Here is a 21,730-nt window from a genome sequence, read left to right as displayed (position 1 = left end):
TTCTTTAAGAAGTTAAATAGCAATGCAAAATCTAAATTTTAACCTAGAGAAAGATGGCATTGATATGTCTGAAATAAATTTTAAAGTTTTTACATGATCTGAAAACTCGCACACATTCCATTAGGTAACTGCCAACATTAATTTCTCTTAGAGGACTGAAGAAGAGTGAAAGAAAGTACAGCATCAGAGAACTTCAAGTTGACAGGCATAGCTTTCATCTAACAGAATTATATCTAACTATAAAGGTGTAATTATCTGTTGTTGATCCCTGTAACTGTGCTGTCGTGTGCAAGTCCCATTGGACCTCTCTTTCTCTATGTTAGCAACAAAAACATAATGACAAAAACACGTTTCAGGGAAATACATGCCATAGATAGTATGGCTATGTCCATACCAATGTATTAAATATTAATAAATATACAATCATAACAACCTACTAATTAAACCTGTAATAGGCTCTGCAATTCTGATTCACATTCTAATAATAACTCAGATCTACTGAAAATTTCAAAAGCACATTCAACCACTGAGATTGAATATACCGAAAGTTACTGACTTGGAGAAGAGACTTTATGTTCCTGTTTATTCTTGTTTCTATTATTAAGTTCATACCTACTGTATAGCTTGTATTTCCAGCTGCTTTCTCTACAGAATGGGCTGCCAGTAGAGGAGATTTAGGGATCGCTTACTTGTTCTGGTATGCAGGAATATAGCATGGACCACATCTCAGTCCATGTCATTTATGTGGTTTAATGTGCAATTATTTCAGTGCTGAAATATGCTGAAAAATGGCTTAGGACGTAAAGCAGAGCATACTTCATACGCTTGAATCTCCAAGAATTACTTATATCAGCAGTGTGTATTTACCTGAGTTCCATTTCATCCTGATTACTCTTACTTGTTCACCAGATATCAAGACCCAGCATGTATAGCTAATTTCAAAGATGTCATCATCTCCAACACTGTGCTGGAGGTAAAATAGCTCTTTGAAACTAGCACACTTCTAAAGGTAGCAATACATAGCTATGCTGGGAATACCTATCCTTTGAGGGACACTATCTAAGGGACAATTCTTCTCTCCAACTTCCTTCTAGATTCAGCAAAAAAATGATAGCCTTAAGTTTCAGTAAAAGAAATTTAAGATAAATGTTAGAGGAAAAAAAGCATTCTAAAAATAGGAAAACTCAGTAATAGAGTGCTTGGGAGGCTCTGGAATCTCCATCACTATAGCTTTTAAAACCATTTTAGATAAATTTCAATAAAGAATGATGAAAATAAATTTGTGTCTGCTTAGAGGTAGGTGAAATAAACTAGGTGACGCTGTAAGTTCCCTTCTAGCTCTATTTCCTATTAACTTTTGCCTGTTTTGTTCATACATAAATAGGTTGATTCCAAGATAACAATACATGATAGTCTATTTGGACTGAGTAAGCTATTTCGTTGTAGATATAAAGAAAGTAACCTAATTTTCAAATTCCAATTTAATTTGCAGGATTTGTGTGACTATTAGAAATTTCTTTTGAACAATCAAAGTAAATCCAATGTTTCAAGCACTAGAAAAATAAATGTACAGAACTGACTTTCATGTTTAGCCTGTTGTGTTAAATTCCAGTAAGTAATTCTAGTCAATTCCTTCAGTATGATTTCATAATGATCAGCTCTTAATCTTCCACAGGTGGCATTTTAATCTAGACACAGAAGCGTGCACAAACTGAAAATTATAATATAACCAATAATACTATACAGTGCACCACCGGATGAACTTTCTGTTTTAGATTGTCCCTTTCCTTACCTACATCGAAAAGAGATTAAAATTTTAGCGGGAAAAATATCTTAGATACAAGAATATCAAGAGAATGAAGAGTTATATTAATCTGATTTATCACTACAAAAGAAATTAACCTACCAGCCAACTAATGTGAAGCGTTTTAGTTTCAAATACTGAAGTGGACTGCTTACCACAGTGTCAGGGTACATACAACTATGTAAAATTATAGCCAAAACATGTTTTGCCAGTCTTTTCTCTGGCATCTGTATTCATGATTAGAATAAATAAGTCTGTCAAGACTCTTCAAAAGAGTCTTCAAAGAGCCTTCTGCTGTGGATCTGAGGGACACATAGCAGCACCATTCAGATTACTCATAATTTTTACTGGTGTAGTAGTTGTTTTGGAGCTACCCCATTTACATACTTGCTTTGTCCTTTTTAGGGGTATAACAGCATTAATTCATTAGCATCATAAAGCCTAGCAGTCCAAGTAGCTGATTGACTTGTCATTGTGCTGGTTTGTGTTGCACAAGTGAGAAGTTTATTCTTATTTCAGAGACCTTTGACTCTAAAGCCCTGAAAAGCTTGTACCTGTATGAAGGAAATGGCTCTCATATTCTGTTTCAGGCTTTGGATAAGCAGATGTTAACAACCCTACAAAAAACAGAATAATTTTTGCTATATCCTTTTGAAAGAAAATTTCATTTCAAAACTTTTGAAAAACTAATCAGAACTGTTATTTGACAAAGCCATTGCCAGTTAGAAATGGTAAGTTCTCGTTCCTATTTCTGTATTTGGTCTTCAGCCTTGGAGAGCTGTCTTGCATGTTTAGATAATGGGGAAGCCTGCACAATTCCCACTAGATATTCAAATGACACTTTATTCTCCTATCAGTTTCCTTACCTGATGATAGACAGGTTTGAGGAGAAGTCTGGCAGACTTTAAGAAGTTCTTATCTCTTTACAGTGTCTCTAGTGCTCCCTATCTCTGGTGTCCAAGTAGCTACCCTCCCTCCAACTGAATCCTCAGATACAATGCTGTGGAGGCATTTCCAGGCAGAAGATTTGCTCACGATAAAAATAAATTTTGGGACCATTTAATTGCCTACCAAATAACTACTGAGCAAATATTTCTGAATAGTCAGACATAGAGTTAGACATAGAGTTGCCACTGAGTCACTCACAATGCTATTTACATATTCCCTTTCCTAATGCCTTGCTAAGGAGCTTTAGTAAACCATTTTTAAAGATTTATATGTCCTGGCTGCATTCAGAAAGAAAATTCAGAAAGAGCTCTATAATCTCGATTGTAAAATGAGTTTAAATAAATGCATAAAGCAATGATCAGATACTCTTATTTAAGCAAAATACTCTGTAACCATTTCCACTATTTGCAACTTCTTACTCTGTAAAAAGTTCCTGCTTACTAATTATGAAGAGAAATACCCATAGTTAAACGAATTAATTTTGTCCTTAGTTTTAAAATGATGGTTAGGCAGGACTGTGAATAATCATTAATTTATTTAGTAGATTCTCATAGCTTAAATCTCTTGGTGACATGATCGCAGGTTTACCGACTTTTCTTTCACTATCAGAATATTACTATAGAGTAAAACATAGACACATAGATGTAATCCAAACTGCAATAGGCAGAGTGGTTACACTGGTTGTTAGGAAAATAGTATATTCTTTATTATTTTTCTCTGCTCTGCACTCTCTCCATTTATATCAGTATGCATTGTATTTATACTTTGTCATATTTCAATAAGGCTTTGTGCTTACATCCTCCTGTTCATAAATAAAGCTTTCCCTGTGTTTTATTTCCAAACCGTTGAAATCAATCAAGCCAGGAAGCCTAGAAAATGACATTTTATGCATCTGCACAGCAATGCACTTATGGCGTTCATCATCAGAAACTGTTTTCAAATGCCACTTCTCATTTATTTGAATCAATGAGCAAAATGGAATCAAATTTAGTTGCTCTGAAGCAGAGAAAAGTTTTTTTTCTGTAAATCACTTGCATCCCTCCTAAAATTCTTGGAATATATTCTTCCTCCATACATCTGTCTGAAATTTAAAATTTTGAAGCAATTTCTGTAGATCTAGAAATAACCACTAGATACTTTGCTGTAGTCTCTGTCTTCGGATAGTGTTCCTAGGATTCTGCCTCATTGCCTTTACAAATAGTATGTCTGCGGACATTTCTTATGATATTCTGAAATATTTGGCAGTAATTCTGTGCATATGAAAGAAGTAGAAAGGGAATAAGAACACTTGAATAGAAATCACTGTAGTCTGTAGTTATAGCAAATAAATTACAGATTGTTTTCTACCTCAGATTATGCAAAAGGTTCAGATCCCAAAGTCATATCACCATTCTGATGTCTCTCCACTGCTATGCTTGTATCTCTACTGGCTTCACTTTTTTAAAATTCAGATTTGCAGAAACATGAAATCAAACATTGGAAAATACTGAAGACGGATGAGATCTAGTTTAACTTCAGGCATGTTGCAAGCCTATAGAATAAGTCCAGGGACTACTGTAAAGGGAAACATTCTTCTCTGTAAATATGAACTGTATCAAACTTGAACTTTCAGAAAAAGGGAGACTTAATCCACCAAACTGTTCACCATATTATTCCATCAGTTCTAAAGATCTATTCAGTAGAGGACTACTTGTGATTTGAGGCTGAGCCTTTCAAGAAGTTCTTTCATTCAAAAGATTTCTGATCATTCTTATAGACGTTACATTCTGTAAGGAGAGATGTTCCAACTGGAAGTCTTTCAGATTCCTGGAAGGGTTATTTCTTTATTTACATGTTTCTGCGATGAATTGTTCTGAAATATTATGTTATAAAAATTGTATATATTGCACTTCATGTGAATACAACTCTTTCTCATCTCACATGGTCTTCCAAGAAAAGGCATACTGCTTTGTTTAAACAACTTTTCTTTCATGGTCAACTGCACATTAAGTTCAGCTGATCTCCTCCTCTTCTAGGAGGGAGAAGTATTACAACCGCAGCCTTGCATGAAACAACTGAAATAGTGTTGACAGGATACTGTTAGCATAGGAGCTGAGTATTTGATTGTATCAATTACCAGTGTTGAAGGCTGTAAATTCCAAGGATTACTCAACAGAAAGGATATTAAGAAAGAGGGAGATAAGAGGAGACAGGAGTTCAGGACAGTATCCATTTGAGGAAAGCGAAAAAGAAAGAATAACTCTTGTCTAAAAGATTGAATCCCACCTCTAGGCATCCTTGTAAATCATCCTGGATGCTAGCTTGACTTGAAATTCTGCTATCTGAAGCTGTACCAGTCTGGGCTATAGCTATAAGGAATGCAATAGTTTCATTTCTCTGTATCCGTATAAAGTACAGATGCTGACTGCAAGCTGACAAAGGCCAGGAATCCCTCTTCAGAGAGTGCCAACCCTAAAACACAGCATTGGTTCACTTGCACATTGGCAAGCAGCACAACACAAAAAGGGAAGTATCTTGAGAGTCACTTTTGCTTCTTCAAAAGCTGTCTTGGAAGCTTTTGGTCTGTTTAGCTATGAATCTGAGCTGTGGAACTTCACTAACATCAGATGAATTTCTAATTTAGATCGATTCAAATACTTTGCAAAAAAATTGATTATTATCTAATGACTGAATTATAAGTCCAAATGTACTAAAATTATCTTTCCTGAATTGACTAGCCCTTTCCTTAATAGTACCTAATAAAAGTTTCTTTTAAGATTCTAGAGGATAGTCTTCCAGGTAAAAAGTACAAACATTGAGAAAGAAACATAAGATATAATAATATGTCTTCATGGGAAAAAACATCTATTAAAGTTCTAGCTCAACAGATTTTAATCAAAAGCTTTCCATTTCTTAGGATCCTTCAGGACAGTCTACAGAACACGCTTCGCTAAACAGCTGTATGGAAATGTGTCCTAATAGTGTTTAAAGCAGATGAGCCCTGTCATATACCTTTCAACCTTGGTCAGTAGCATGTCTATTGTATGACCACAACCACATATTGTGGTCCACAATTAGAGAATGAAAAGTTAGACACATCTCCCAGCACATGAAAGCAAAGGACAAAAATGAAGAAAAGAAGGACAAGAGACATGACAGGATAAGAAGTACTTAAGCTCTTCAGTTCTTGTGATATTCTAGTGCTTATAGCCTAGGGGCTGCAAAACCAGCCAAGGAGCCAGATGGTAGTGTTGCTAACCCTGAATCTGTTCCCAGCAGCTTCCTCCAGGTGCAGGGAGAGATTGGTCGAAGGCTAATGTAGTCTTCATTAACTTTGTTATTACCCATACCTAAAGCCATTGATCTGTGAGTTGTGAATGTCAGCCTTCCCTCCCTCGGGCAGCTTGTTGACCAAGAGATCAGGCATTTGTGGTCTCACTTTTAATTCTTTTGTTTGCGGTTCTCTGCTGAAACCGCCTTAGAGCACCATTCTCCAAAGCCTTTTCGCTAACACAGTGTGTGATTTCCCTTGGATCTTGGCGCAGTCAAATTTGAATTTGGTTATATTTAGCTAGTGTCAACTTGAAAAAGTCCCAGCGAATGAGAAGTTAAAAGCCAGTTGCTGTTTATTAGAGAGTCTTTGTATTTGGGACCTTCTCATACCATAGGAACACAGGATAATTCAGGCTGGAAGAGACCTTAGGAGGTCGATGTCTTTTAAATTAGGAATGTCATTTTTGTTCTTTTGGAACTGATCCAGCTTTATCTGCAGGAAAAGAAGACATCGTGAATTTATGGAAGTTTTGACCTCCAGTCTTTAAAAATAACTGATTCAAAAGCACTAACCAAATCCAACAGTTAAATTAAAAATAAACATAAATAAATTACTACCATATATTATTAATCTCCTTGCCCGCAAAACGGGAATGAGGACAGAATCATATATCTTAGTTGTGAAAGTTTCATCTAGGTAGAGAAAAATTATCTCAGATTCTTTCACAAATATAGAAAGTTACTAAAGTCTAAGTATTGGCAAATCAAGACTGCTGTGTTTCAGAAGGCTAGTGATAAAATATAGTGCAATGCTTTGAAAATTTAGGAATAAAAGATGAAAAATGGTTAATGAATTAATCACCTTACCTGTTTTATAAAATGCATTGCATCCTGCTTTCAGGTGGGTGCATGTACTTAAGTAAATTACACTTCATGTTGCTTGAAAGTAATGAATGCTAATAACACCTAATGGTATCTCGTTTCCAATTAGCACTGCCAAGAAAACCTGAGATTTCTAGAACTCATGATCACTATAGTTTCCAAGAACTGTCTGAGAACTTTAAAATTATATAAATAAGTCTTTTTATGCTAAATTCATTTGCTGACTGTTTGCTCCCATAGCTGGGCATAATATGAGTGAATTACATTTTTCTGTATATAATAATAAAAAATAACTTTCAGCATGTAAAGGCATAATCTGTAGCCCACATTTTTAAATGTTATTCATTGTTCAGTTGAATAAAAAATGGAGGACAGCTTTTACAAGTTAATGCATGTAATAGATTATAATGCATATTCAGCAGTATTTACAATAGAGCAGTTTAATGAATGAGCAGTCTGGCTCACAAAATGTGAGCGTAAATCAGGTTCCTTCCAAGAAATAAATTTGCTTCGCTTAGGTACTGTTGAAAACACTATCAAAATATGAACTAATAAGGAATTTCAAATACCATTTCAGCTCAAATCTCTCAAAAATGTATATTATTCAGGGAAATAAAGTTGGAGAAGTTAGATTATAATCATGTATTGTGCTATGAATCAGGCATTTTCAGCAATGTGCTAAGTACTGTGCCCACAAACGTCATATATACAGTATACAACGCAACAGTACAGCTCGTTTCTTATTTTAATGGCTTGCCTATTAACTTTGTATATTGTTTATAATGCATATAAGTTCTGAATGTTTACTGTGTAGGATTTTTATCTTGCATCCTTATTGTTTATGTTTGTGCATTTTTTCTCCAATAAAATATACAACAACCATAATGTAGCAAGAAATTTTTAACTGCTCTTGCAAATTTTATGTTTTGCTGGACATTATATTGATGGTAATAGCTCCAGGTCCTATCCAACGACCACTGAAAGCAGGACAGCTGTTGATAATTTACTGGCCTTTGGACTGGGTCCCAAATGCACTTAGTTTAAAGCTGACCTTTGAATGCAGTCACTTTGTTTCGTAAAATATATCAGGAAGAAATATTAGCATCTTAGCCATTGACAGAAGATGAGAGTTCTGGGGTTTCTCCTGTAATTCTACTCGCTATTCCAACACCCTCCTATACCCAGAAAAGCAGGCAGTATGCCAAAATGCTGGTGCTGTAATTGTGTTACATGAGAGTGTTCATGCTGCTGTCTGCCAGATCTTGGTAGTATGTTAGCTGTTTTACACATTTTGAACATTGAGTTAGGTCTAAACCATGAGCTCTCTAGATACGACTAGATAGATGTTTTAATCCTGACACTGCCAGTGCTCTATTTCACCTTACGTAATTCCATAATTTTATTTTAACTGGCTATTAGAATCATTGCAAAGTACTACCAAATGTTTATTATGTTCAACAAAATAAAAGATATATTCTTCCTGTTTCTAAAATGCTTTGCACCGCTTCAGTAGGAGGGTGCATATATTTAGGTAATTATTTTTCAAGCAAACAGGAATGCTCACATTATCCAGGAAGGTTATTCTCTACTGTGGTTACGTCATATAGAGCTCAGATGGCACTTGGAAAAATCGTTAAAAGAATTAACTTCACTTACATTCAGCTCACTCTTAAGTCCACTTTCTGCTACTATTTTAACAAATGAATTTTATCTCCCTGATATGTATTTCAGAGTACTATGGGCACACGTGAATGACTGCTGGCTAAATTAGTAAATTAGTACATAACAATTATAGTTGCATTTTTCAGTTCAAAATCCACAAATATTTATAGTTGAAAACTGACGATTAGAACCGTGGCTAGCCCGTCAGGGAATCATGTGTCCTAAATCAAAACAGCTTGACTGTCAGATATCAAAATATGTGCAATCAGTGCTCTCAAGTGAGCTACAGCACATGAATTATTCTCAGAAATTATTCCAGGAATAGTTATGAATAACTATTAAGTGTTATGAGGGGTTTGTGAACAAAGAAGTTAAAATTTGTTTGAGAAAATAATTACCATATATTGCTTATTTATTATATTTGTGAATTTTTTTTACTTATGCTCCACTGTCCACTCTGCTTATGTCACAAGTGTAAATGCTTATTTTTTAAACAGTAATCCAAAATGGAAAACTGCCAAAGTAATATTGTTATAAATAGTGTAATAGAGCTGATTATGTGCTTCTGTTGTTTTTGCAAGAGTCCATCTCAGATGGTCTCCAAGGAAAAAGAAATAAAAGTGCTAACAACAAAAAATTAACAGGGAAAGTGTTATATTTTTGTTTAGTTCACTACAGACAGAAGAAATACAATATAGTAAAATCTAAGGAGTTTATAAGTTTTTCTGGGTACTCTGTTTTTTCACTTTCTTGAACCTTGGTTATTTTACATATACCTTTTATTAGCATTGAATATGAACTTTGCATGGATTTAAAGAACTGCCTAAGGAAGAAGGCTGTGGAGAATCAGGTCTTCTCTCTTCAAGCAGTGGAAACATACTTTCTTTTTAAGGAGTAAAGCTGAAGAACTGTCAGTGTCTTCAGTAAAGACAAGTAGTTTACAGTTTCCACACAATATGATATCATGCAGTCAGCTTTAGGGAAAACAAATTTTGTTGAATTTGGTACAGCATAAATATTTGGAAGCAAATGAGATTTGCACCTCTTTTGGTAATTAAACAACAGTGAATAAAAAGTGGAGAGTCAGGTGTTAGACCTTATTTGTGAAAATAGAATTTCTGCCCTCAACCTTTGTCACATCTCCTAGGTTTATATATTTAGAAACAATTTTGTTTTATGCTAGTAGATAAGAAATGTGATGTGCTGTACAATAGCTGTCGCTGTCACTGATACATTTTTCTTCATGATTTTTTTTCAACTATCAGTATACCTGAAATTAGCTGGATTATGTGCTATATGTAACAGCATTAAAGTACATTTCATTTTTTGTGTTATATTTTTGTTCTGAGTTGGTTACCTGTGATAGTAGTAACATGGCTATCTGAATCTGTTACAGCGTGCCTGAGTATTATGACTATGGTCACGGAACAAGTGAAGACGCTTATGACAGCTACGGTAAGGTCTATTCCATCTTTAGCAAAAGTGTGAAATCAAAACAAAATCTGTCACTGGCAACTCAGAAATTACTTCCACCTCCTTTTTTCCCCTCTCTTTGCTTTTACAAAGGCTGAAACTAAATGTATTTATGTAGTTCTAGGGTGAGATTTGACTTACTAAAGTAGGACCAGAAAATTGGGCAGATCAGTTTTCATCAAAATTTCAAAGCCAGTTAATCACAGTCATAGATCAGCTTTAAGAGCAACACTGAAGTTTCTGATTAGTGCCTGAATATACTTCACAGTGTCAATTTTCAGTCTGCTTGATGTGACAATACTATGCATCTCTTACTTGCATATGCATCACTTCAACCAGCAAGTTTTATAAGATTTTGAAATGCTCATACCAATGATTCAGAGTGTGTACTTCTCAATCACTTTCCTAGAAATCATTATGAAATTTTAAATATCTACTAGACAGTATCGTCTCCTAAATTCCCCCCTCGTACAATGCCAGAGAACTCTGAAACTAGCAGGGCCAAATACAGGCTTAATCAAAGCAGAACAAGAGGGTGCTCTACTATCATGTGAACTCACGCTGCACCGAGTGATGAAGGAGTACTCTCACACCACGTCAGGCAGTGCAAACAGAGGGAATGCTGTACTGCTTACATGCTGTACTATTTACACGTGTCCCCATCGAGTCTGTATTTGAACAGGAATAGTTCCACTTCACAGGAACAGAAGGTATGAGAGGAAAAGGTGGTATTGCTCCAATGTGTACAGCCCGTTTTCTAAGTCCATTTTTTGATACTAATGATACCAGTGTGTTTAGATGACTAGTTAGAATCTGTTCCATCCTTTACCTGTCAATATTTTTCAATACATTCAGATGGCACAGCAAACCTGACTCTCAGACATCTTCACTGAAGTAATAGGGAAAGGCAGACTATTGTCAGCTTAAAGGCTGGCCCTAGTTCAGTGTAAATATCATGCTTGATTTACTATTACTGATAAAGTATTGTAATTTTACATGGTGATTTCCAAAGTGTTGTGAAAAATAAGAGCTGTTGGAAATGACATTACTAGTAAAAGTTACATTAGCGGGTTATGTAAGGATTGTTGCTTGAAAAAATAATTTTATTCAGGCAGCTATGAAGCAAATTTCAGTGTGATGCAAAGCTGCAGTTTCCTTTGTATCTGTACAGAAATCATCAGACGTTAATGGGACATTGTCAAAATGATTGCATTGCGTAATCAGAAGTAACTTAGTTTTTTGTATATAATCAGTATTCACAGTATATTTGGATAATACAATGTGCAGTCAAGCACATTTTCAGTGCTAAACAAGTAATAGTAACATATTCATATTTATGTATGTGCATCAGTTACCCTTCATTTTGTTTCCTTTTCATATTTATTTTTTTAATATCTGCAGTGAAAGACGTTTCCTCCCCTCTGCAGATGCCCACCTACCCCCAAATAATGCATTGATAAGGCTTTGGGTGATCCAGAAGTGCACAGCTGGAGGCAGTGTTTAATTCTTAACTAGACTCCCCCACACTGATTCCCTATGCGTTTGAGCAAGTCATTTAAAGTAATGTCACTCTTCCATCTCTCATTTGTGGAAGTAGAAGAATATTACTTGCTTTCCTGGAAGGGGGTTGAAAAGGACTAATTAGCTATGGCTTACAAAATGTTCAAAGAGTGGGATCATGGCTAAATTTATGCTCTGCGTGAGGCTACATTTTTTTCCAGTAAGCAGCTGAAACAAACTCAGAATGCCTGGGTTCACTTTGCTAGACTTGTCTCACAATAACAGGTTGAGAATTGTGGGCTTGCATTTCCGCTTAAACTGTTTTCTGAGCCAACATTGGAATATAAAGTTCTGGAATGGTTTTACTAGTAACTGGCAATAAACTTAAAAATGGAGTAATATTCCAATATCACAATTTCTCTACTTTCTGGAACCAGAGGCAGATTTATATCTAAATGTCTGTATTCCTGTTGGTTCACTTACTTTAGCAGATTAGTAAGTTACTAGTTCTGTGCTCTGGAAACCTGTGCATGAGCTTCTTCATCCTAAAGTCACCAGAATTTATCTGAGGAGGTAATTGAGTATATGGAGCTATAGAATATGCGCTTAACTTTCTTGTTTTGTGACTGAATTCTTGGTACACACACTGATGTTCTTCTCTCTTTATCTGATTGCTTCAGTGCCTCCTACCCCAACCATAAGCAATCTTGCACCTCCCCTTCTCATCCTCCTAAAAATTTTGCCCTCACTGCCCATTATGTCTCAGTTCTCTACTTCTATTTCAGGATGTTTCGCTATTCATCATGAGGCTTCTGAATCCATCACACTGCATAAAATCAGCTGCCCCTTCATACCTCGCCATCCCACAGAAATCAACACTACCTTTTTGGTTCCCACCAATTCAGTTTCACGTCTTGCTTTACCTTCCACAGCAAGACTATATCCCTCCTTTATAATCCTTTTAGCACACCTCTGGAATTCAGAATTCCCACAAACTTTGAATAAGACTCATGCACTCATATTGTGCATGAACTTAGAACCCATGCCTCTTCCTTCATGTCTTTTAAAAGTTTCGCTTAAGGACCTGTCCCTGCCTCTTTATTCTACCCTGTTATCAAAAATTGACTAACTTGGGCATTTCTTTTTCTCCTATTCATCATGATAAGCTCTTCCAACTTATCTTTAGGGAGGCTGATTCTCAGCCCTGAAAAGGTTTTCTGTTATTCTTTCCACTGGTGTAGACTCCCTCAAATAACAGTACTACTTAGTACTTTAAATTTGCGTTGAAATACAATATAGAGCTCTCTATTTTGTTAAGTACTGTACAACACTATAGTAGTTCCATACAAACTTTCTGCAATTACTTTTCTTTCTGTTTGAACTCCTGAGAAGTATCAGATGTTGTGTTTTGTTGTCTCATGGGTTCTTTCTATGCTCCTTTTGGAAGAGACTGTGATGAATCTGATTGTGGGTATTTTTTTCTCAAAAGTTATTTATTCATCACTTATAGAATATTCATGGTAGGGCTGCAAAAGCACAGTGATGTTTCAGAGCCCACCTAAGATCCATGTCATTCTCTAGAGGAACATCATTCTTTTTCTATATTAGATGGAAGTCCTAAGCAAGAAACAGTCTAAATTACTCATCTGAGGCTAGGCAAGATAAATTCTTACATACTGTTTTCCCTTGTAGAAGCTACAACCTGGGTTAACTACTTTGACTCCTTGTACAGTTTCTGATGTGAAGCTATGTTCCTGAGAATTAGGTTCGCCTGCAAATCCAACCAGGGGACTTCCCAGGCCAATAGCAAAGGCAGCAGAGAGGGATATATGTAAAATCCCACTATTTTCCATGCGTTAGGCACATTTCATGAATGCCAATTCATAGCCCAGAATGCTATCATATTGCTAGACACTTAGACTCTTTATTTCAATTTGTTTTGCTTGACACCCCGTCTCTGAGAAGGATCAAAGTAGATACACTTCAAAGCAGTCCTTGCAGCAGGCCTCTGGGCACCTGGGAATAGTCTCCTAAGGAATTATGAGATGCCTGCAAATTTTAGATAGGTTCAGGATTATGCAGCTACTGGTAGAGAATTTTGAAGATCACTGTTTTGGGCAGAAGAACATAAATTCAAGACATATGCCCGAAAATTTTATTGTGGAACTAGTCCTTATAGGCCTTCTGGTGCAAGTGACAAATATTTTGAAAAGGTAGTTTAAAACTAAAAGGCTAGTCATTTGAAGAATTAGACAATTTTAAAAAACATAAAGCATGTTCATCTCTGATCACACTAAAAAAGCATTTATGATACTTGTCTCACTGAAGGGCTCGATATTTGCAGATATGAATTTAAAGTCAGAAGTCTAAACTAAGGTGACTATTTTTAACTTGATAGTGATGCTTATGTTTTATAACATAAGGCATGAAATTGGATTAATATATGAACAGAAAGTTTGTATCTATGGTCTCATTATACTTTCATAATTTTTCATTTTCCTTCTGGCAGTGGTGTCATTTAAGGAGGTATCTGGTGAAAACAAGAATTTAATGACTTGCCTTATTATAAATAGATTAGTGTAAAATGTATAGCTAAAAATTGGCAGCTGGGTACCTTTCTTGCCCTTTTGTAATGCAATGCCAAAGTGAGAAAAGCACCATGAATTCCCTGGACAGGAACACACTACAGGGAATGCCCTTTGTAAACCATTTGCTTTCTCATTTCCTTCTCCTATGTTCTTCTGCCCTTTTTTTGAAGAAACTAGCATTCTAGATACAAGTACTGTGCTGCTCATTAGGCTGCTCTAGAAAGATAAGAGCTGGTATGACTTGTTAGCAAGGTACAACCTCTTCCTTATAAGCTACATTAATTATCTCTGTCTTGCATCTCTATTGTTTCATCTGAATCCTGTTTCTCCCCTGAATGGATCAGTCAATTCAAGGTTTTATTTCCAGTGTTTCTATCTTAGCTCTTTCAAAGGCTGGGGACTCCAGCAGATGAGCTCTGCCAATTCCTGTTGCAGGAGGTTGAGGAGGCTTCTGCCTCTACTTCCAAAGGTTAGCACTGCCATAGTGAGGATGGAGGAAAGTAAGAGCATACCTGTTGTCTGATGCCATAGTTCACAGCCTGATACATGTACTGCCTGGTGTATTAGCTGAAAATGACGGTGATTTATGTTTTTGTGCCAGGTCATGAACTGCAGGATCTGAGAACCCAGCATACATGCACTCCTGTTGCTACTACAGAGTAGGAACCTTAGATAGAGGGTGAAAGGAGAGGGCTGAAGTCTATAACCTCCTAAAGCACTACAATTAAGTGAGAACACCACCATCTGTCTGAGGCCTAACAAGAGTTAGGAAAATTAATCTGTACCTTGTCTCCTATATAAACAAGCAAGAAAGAGGTAGACTCCACTCACATTCCTGCTGCTGTACAGCAAAATGTTGCAAGGCTGTTCACTTCATGTGCTGCCATTACAGCTGGAGCTGGGAGACATTATTTCAGTGTATATTATCTTCAGCAAAAATGAAACTTTGGAAATATTTATGAATCTGGCAAAGTAGTCTTAGCCAAAAGACTCAAGAGTTTTTTTTATCCCCCCCTACGTGTTAAGTATCTTGAGAATGCAATTGTGCAAACTGAGAAATCCATCAGTCCTACATGCCTTTCTTTCACGGTAACCAACAACAGGGAAAAATAAAAGAGAAGGGCAAGTACAAAGTTATACTTCTGCCTGTACATTCCCTGCTTCTGGCCGTTCATTGCTAAGAGAGTCCCTAAGCCAAAGCTTAACAACATCACAGTTTTAATAGTTACTGATCTATTCTATTCCACTTGTTTGTCCAATCACTTTTAAAATATTTTTAGGCATCCACAATAGTACATAGAGACATATCCTACAATGTTTCTACACGCCTGAAAACATACTTCCTTTTGTTTATTTTAAAACCGCTTCCTGATCCGGAGGGCTTCCAACCTTTTGTTCTGTAATAAAGAAAGTTGTTCTGTAGTCCCTTTCACCATGCCAGTCATTAATGTATGAAATACTTGTCCCAGAATTTCATTCTGACCCTTCATTCTGATATCTGGAAAAGAAAAATCACAGCCAAAAAAAAACCCCTTTTTGATATTTCAGTTAGATTGTTTTATTTTCAATCAGATATACCCTAAAAATAAAAAAGCAAAACATAAGGGTTAATTGATCATTTTTACTTTGATTTGAAGAAAATATTTCGTTGACCAAAATGAAATATTGGGAGGTACTTTCATGCATTTAGTCAAGAAATCTGAGAAACTGTATTCACTTCAACAAAACAGATTTTTAAATCTTAAAAGATTTTCAAGCTGAATAAATGCATTATTTGCCCAGCTTTAGTCACCTATTTAGGGAAAAAATACTATTTATCTTGAGATTTACTTAATGAGAAGTGATAAAGATATCCTGGACTGAGAAAAAAAATAGTGGGGAAAACCAATGTTAGGTTGCTTTTAAATTTACTATCAATTATTCAGGATTTTTTTTTATTTTTTTCAAATTACGCACTTTCTTTAATTACCACATTATAGTGCATATTCTACTCCAATTTAACATTAAGTACTCACTTGCAAAGGACTGGTACTTGGTTTCAGGATAATTCCATCTTTAATTAAAATTGGAGAGTGTAACTGTTTGATATAATTCTTTATAACATAAGATGCCATCTAAGTTCTAAAACACTGCCACAGTGATTTAACTGACCATTTCACGAATAATTCCCTGTCAATCATTTGCAATTGTGATGATAATTACTTCAGTAAGTAATGCTCTGCACAGACAGCACTATATAAACAAATTCTTTATACAGCTAACACTGAAAAATGTACAAAAATATTCCATTACTTTTTGATAGTCTTGTTTTTGTGTTTTTTGAAGAGTTAATTATCCAGTCATTCTTTATTTGGAATAACAATTACAGTTTCTGCTGAATAAGTAAAAGCAAAAATAAATGTATGAAATTAATGAAATTTGAGGAGGAAAGAGTGTGTGGAGGGTTCAAGCTACAGCAGGAATTCTTAGGTTGATTGAAGAGATGTCACTTCAGCTTCATTATGAGACGTGAGAATGCTTATTTCATGGGGAAACTCAAGTGACTACCATCCTAGTGTGAAATAAACCTGTACTGATTAATCTATGGCAGTGACAAAGCCAGATGAAGCCACCCTGCAACGTACAAATATTTTTTAAATTTTGAAAAAGTACTTCTTAGCATTTAGTCTTCACATGAAAATAAGTTCATCCAGCTGTCAGGTCCAAGTTTCTTACTTCTTTCTGTTAATAACGTTGATATTGTAAGTCATTGGTCCTAATACTTATTAAGTTCATGGTGCTGAGAGTTTGTTGCTCTGTTTTTCAGTAGCGTTTAAGTCTTCAAACACAGGAAATTAAGTGTGCGAATAGGATAGTGACGGATATTCAGACATAAGAGAGACAGGTCTTTTCTCCCCATTGCTGTATTTAACTTCACGTAGCTTGTGATTATAGTTAAGAGGCTAATGCTACTTAATTAATTTTTAGTTTGCATTATTAATGCAAACTGTTCATGTTTATAATCTGAACATATAAATAAGGTATCTAATAGGAAATATCATTGGCAGCATACCAAAGAAAAGTCTCTCTGATTTTGAGATCTTGACACGTCTTAGCATTGAGTAGGTGTCTGAGACAGACCCTTTGCTTTCTCCCTTTCTGGAACTTTGAATTGTGCAGTTCTCGCTAAAGATTGGCCTAGTTTTGACAGGAAAAGATACTTCATCCCATTTGAGCCTGCTTCAGGTCTAAAGACTACACTGAGCTCCAGTTTAGGTTAAAGTTCATATATTCTTTTTGTTAAGTCCTTGATACTCACCAGTAGCTGAAATGCCAAGCTGCAACAGGGCTCCGGTTGTTCTGGCATGGCAGATTTTTTCAGCTGTGCTGAGGCGGAGCAACAGACAGGCACTTTAGTACATTCTGGGTCTTGCTACACTAGCATAGGACCAGGAATGTGCTTCTGAGGCAGATTTTGCAATTGCTTTCACTTATTGCACTTCAGTTCACATCACTCCGAGTATATGATTTGATTTCTTTAAACTGAAACTAAACCAGAGGATGCACTCAGGCTGCTCGTGTGTATTCAGTCCAGAGGGTCAAACTGGGGCCAGTCTGAAATGGAAAAAAAAAAAAAATCCAGAAAACTAGCACAAACATCAGGTCCTCAGCATCCGCTGCTTCATCTACAGATCATTCTTGTTTATATTCCACTGTCTGCTAACATAGATGAAGTTTGTGAGTCCTGCTCCCTCTCCAGCTGCCCAGGCTACTGACCTTGCCAGACGCGTCCTGGTTCTGTTCCAGAAGTCAGTCAGTGCCATGGGCCAGTGAGTCCACATTTGTTTTTTGGGAAGAGGGACATCTGATGAACAACTGGATCTCTCTCTGAGTGGGCACCAGGTTTGCACCCAGCCCTGGGACCTCAGAAGTGTTCCTGAACCCTCTTGTACAGATTTAATCTCCTTGTTTCTGCATTTCTCCCACCAGAAACAGGATTCATTGAAGACTGCTATTGAATTTGGACAGAAATGCACCAAATAAATTGCCTCTCTTTAGTCTTTTCTATTTCAGTCATTCCAGTCTCATAGATAGTTACTAGGGTATCATAGATACTATATATTTCAGTTCCTAATCTGTGGGACAGAGTGAACTGCCACAAACATTTTTTTGATTTCCTGCAAAATTTTCTCAAGTCTTTTACTGGAGGAATCACCTTAGCTGTCTCCCAAATAGTACTCATTTCCTCAGAAGAGATTTATGATTTGTTGTAAGAGTATGGTTTTGAAAGACTGAAGAAAAGTGAGTGCCCTTTAAATTCAGGTATGATGGCAACTGTGGGGATGATATTAAAGTTACTGCTGTTTTGTCAAATCACTGTTTTAATTAGGTTATAACTCTTCATAAAATTCCATATTTAAACCTGTCACAATCTTTTAACAGACTGTATAAGCTAAAGCATTTGTACTTTAGTGAATTATGGTAGTACACTGCAGAAAAATTCACATGTAGCACAAGAAAGCAGAGTGTTTTTAATTTATAGAGGCTTGCTGTGCTTCCTCTATTACTCCTGAACTATGAATCATTTTACACGACAGAATAAGAATAAATAAACTATGCAAAACTTTCTTATCATATGTAGTATTTCATGCAATCATTTTACTGCCTTTCACTATGGGAACTATAGATTTGGAGAATCTAAAAAAAAAGCCCAGTAATATTGAGGTTCATATAGAAATAAACATCTACATAATTCCAGACATGGCATACTATATCACTGCACATTTCATAATGTATCACTTTAAAGTAATAGAAAATTAATTTCTCATGAAAATAAGAAGAAAATAAAACTCCCTCCACACTGTGATATTCACGCTTATCTCACAATAACACTGCTAATAGTCTGTCTCACCCCAGGGTTATGACAGAGGGTGAGAATAAAAAACAACAAATGTATAATTATTGCCGTTAAACTGTGGTAATTAGAACCTAAAATCAGATCTTACACCAACGCATTTCAGATTAATTTAACAGAAGTATTATAAAAATATCCTACGATATGTAAGTTTAGAGGTCCTATGTGAAACATTTAACTCTATAACTTAAAATGCCATACTTACTCAGCAGCATTCATTATAGTTAGGTTACCAATGGTAGCCCAAATAATAGTGTTTTGTTGTTATTTATGATAAAAATACAGATTTAATGCTGTTATCATTGCCATAAAGTAATTCTTTCTCCACATCTTCACTAAAATAAGATTCTTTGACCATAACGATCTAAAGATATTAACAGCAAATTATTTATCTGTTGATTTATATCCCTTAGCTACTTGAAAATTCTCCACAAATAAATTTTCATTTTTACATATATATATTTTACTTCAAATGGTTTGAAGATCATTGACAACGCTTTTGAATCATTTTACTCTCTTTCTTCCTTTCTTTTCACATTGTACTTCTAACAAGTTTTCCAAAGTATGCTTAAACTCATCTTCATCCAGTATTCTTCTCATTCACACCTACATTGTTAAAGACAGTAAGTGTCCCTTACAAAATGTCTTGTATATTCTTTGGCAAAAATCCAAACAGTATCCATCTTAAGCATGTGCCTAACTTTAATCAATCAAATAGTTATCAATGAAGTCATGTACCTAGAGGTAAATGCTTGTTTTATAGGATCGAAGCTCTTAAGGCCAAACCAGAGAAAAAATAATTAAATTATAGTTTACAAAGATTCAGGATGTTCACCCAGTTCAAAACTGTGATCCAAAAAGTCCCTGCCCATTAGCTGCCTAACTCTGAGGCTCTCAAATTCACTTGGGGGCTTCCTATTTGACTCAAAAGTTGTGCAAGTCCCTGATGTTTCATCCCAGTTTGAGCTTACTGACCTGGGAAAGATCAGTTCGGCTTCACCTACACGTTTAAATTTCTTGGGAATTTGATCTGATGAGCATGTTGTAGCACCACACAGCTGTGGTGTCTTTTTTTTAAGACACATCTGAAAGAAGCAGAAGGGAAGATGCTGTGCATCTCTGATGCAGTATCCTCATGCTGGAGCTTTCTGTTCTCTTCTCGGAATGGCAACAGCAAAAGCTGCCTGACGTCTCCTTATGAGGGAATGGCCCATTCTTCCTTCTTGCTGAAGTTGTGCAAGTCAACAAATAGAAAAGCAACATTCATGGGGCAAGGTAGCATAAGTGAAGAGAGTGTGATTCAAAGCTAATGGTTGCGATATTCACTGAGGTGGGAGAAAAATCCGAAGTGCTGTTGATGCTGAGCTTATTTATATAATTTATATTAAAGGCCTCTGGGAAAAATGAAAACAAATGCAGAGAAAAATAATTTTTCCTGAATAAGAAGTAGAGAGACTTGCAGCAAATGGCCCGGCCACAGCGACAGCCACATCACCTCTCTTGAATATTCACTCCACAACTGCTGTTTCATTCTGTAGGAAAACCTCAGAAGAAGTGCACTCAATTGCTTACTAAAAGGTAGTTAAGGTATTTTGCTAGGCCATTCTCCGTCATCTTCAAAGGGTCATGGAGAACAGGAGAGGTGCCTGAGGACTGGAAGAAAGCCAATGTCACGTCAGTCTTCCAAAAGGGCAAGAAGGAGGAGCCAGGAAACTACAGGCCTATCAGCCTCACCTCCGTCCCTGGAAAGGTGATAGAACAGTTCATCCTGGAGGCCATCACTAAGCACGTGGAGGACAAGAAGGTGATCAGGAGTAGTCAGCATGGATTCACCAAGGGGAAATCATGCCTGACCAACCTGATAGCCTTCTCTGACGGAATGACTGGCTGGGTAGATGAGGGGAGAGCAGTGGATGTTGTCTCCCTGGACTTCAGCAAGGCTTTTGACACTGTCTCCCATCACATCCTCCTAGGTGAACTCAGGAAGTGTGGGCTAGATGAGTGGACGGTGAGGTGGATGGAGAACTGGCTGGATGGCAGAGCTCAGAGGGTTGTGGTCAGTGGCACAGACTCTAGTTGGAGGCCTGTGGCTAGTGGTGTCCCCCAGGGGTCAGTCCTGGGTCCAGTCTTGTTCAATATATTCATCGATGACCTGGAGGAAGGGACAGAGTGCACCCTCAGCAAGTTTGCTGATGATACTAAACTGGGGGGAGAGGCTAACACACCAGAAGACTGTGCTGCCATTCCGAGGGACCTGGAGAGGCTGGAGAGGTGGGCGGAGAGGAACCTCATGAAGTTCAACCAAGGCAAGTGCAAGGTCCTGCACCTAGGCAGGAACAATCCCATGCACCAGTCCGGCTGGGGGTTGACCTGCTGGAAAGTAGCTCTGCAGAGAAGGACCTGGGAGTGCTGGTGGACAACAAGTTGAGCATGAGGCAGCAGTGTGCCCTTGTGGCCAAGAAGGCCAATGGTCTCCTGGGGTGCATTAGGCAGAGTGTTGCCAGCAGGTGGAGGGAGGTGATCCTGCCCCTCTCCTCAGCCCTGGTGAGGCCTCACCTGGAGTACTGTGTCCACTTCTGGGCTCCCCAGTCCAAGAGAGACACGGCACTCCTGGAGAGAGTCCAGCGGAGGGCTACCAAGATGATTCGAGGGCTGGAGCACCTCTCCTATGAAGAAAGGCTGTGAGAGTTGGGCCTGTTCAGCCTGGAGAAGAGAAGATTGAGAGGC

General features: G+C 36.9%; 1 protein-coding gene across 6 annotated transcripts in view; it reads left to right on the top strand.

Annotated features, from left to right (window-relative positions):
* KHDRBS2 (KH RNA binding domain containing, signal transduction associated 2) overlaps positions 1-21,730 on the top strand; it is a 420,341-nt gene that overhangs the window by 359,667 nt on the left and 38,944 nt on the right. For all 6 annotated transcript variants that reach the window (XM_068937467.1, XM_068937468.1, XM_068937466.1 and 3 more), the window contains exon 8: positions 9,945-10,003. In XM_068937467.1, the coding sequence (XP_068793568.1) occupies positions 9,945-10,003 (59 nt within the window). The remainder of the gene's footprint in view (positions 1-9,944; positions 10,004-21,730) is intronic.

Source organism: Struthio camelus, chromosome 3, assembly GCF_040807025.1.
Source record: "Struthio camelus isolate bStrCam1 chromosome 3, bStrCam1.hap1, whole genome shotgun sequence".
Lineage (NCBI taxonomy): Eukaryota > Metazoa > Chordata > Aves > Struthioniformes > Struthionidae > Struthio > Struthio camelus.
This window is presented reverse-complemented; position numbering and strand designations above follow the sequence as displayed.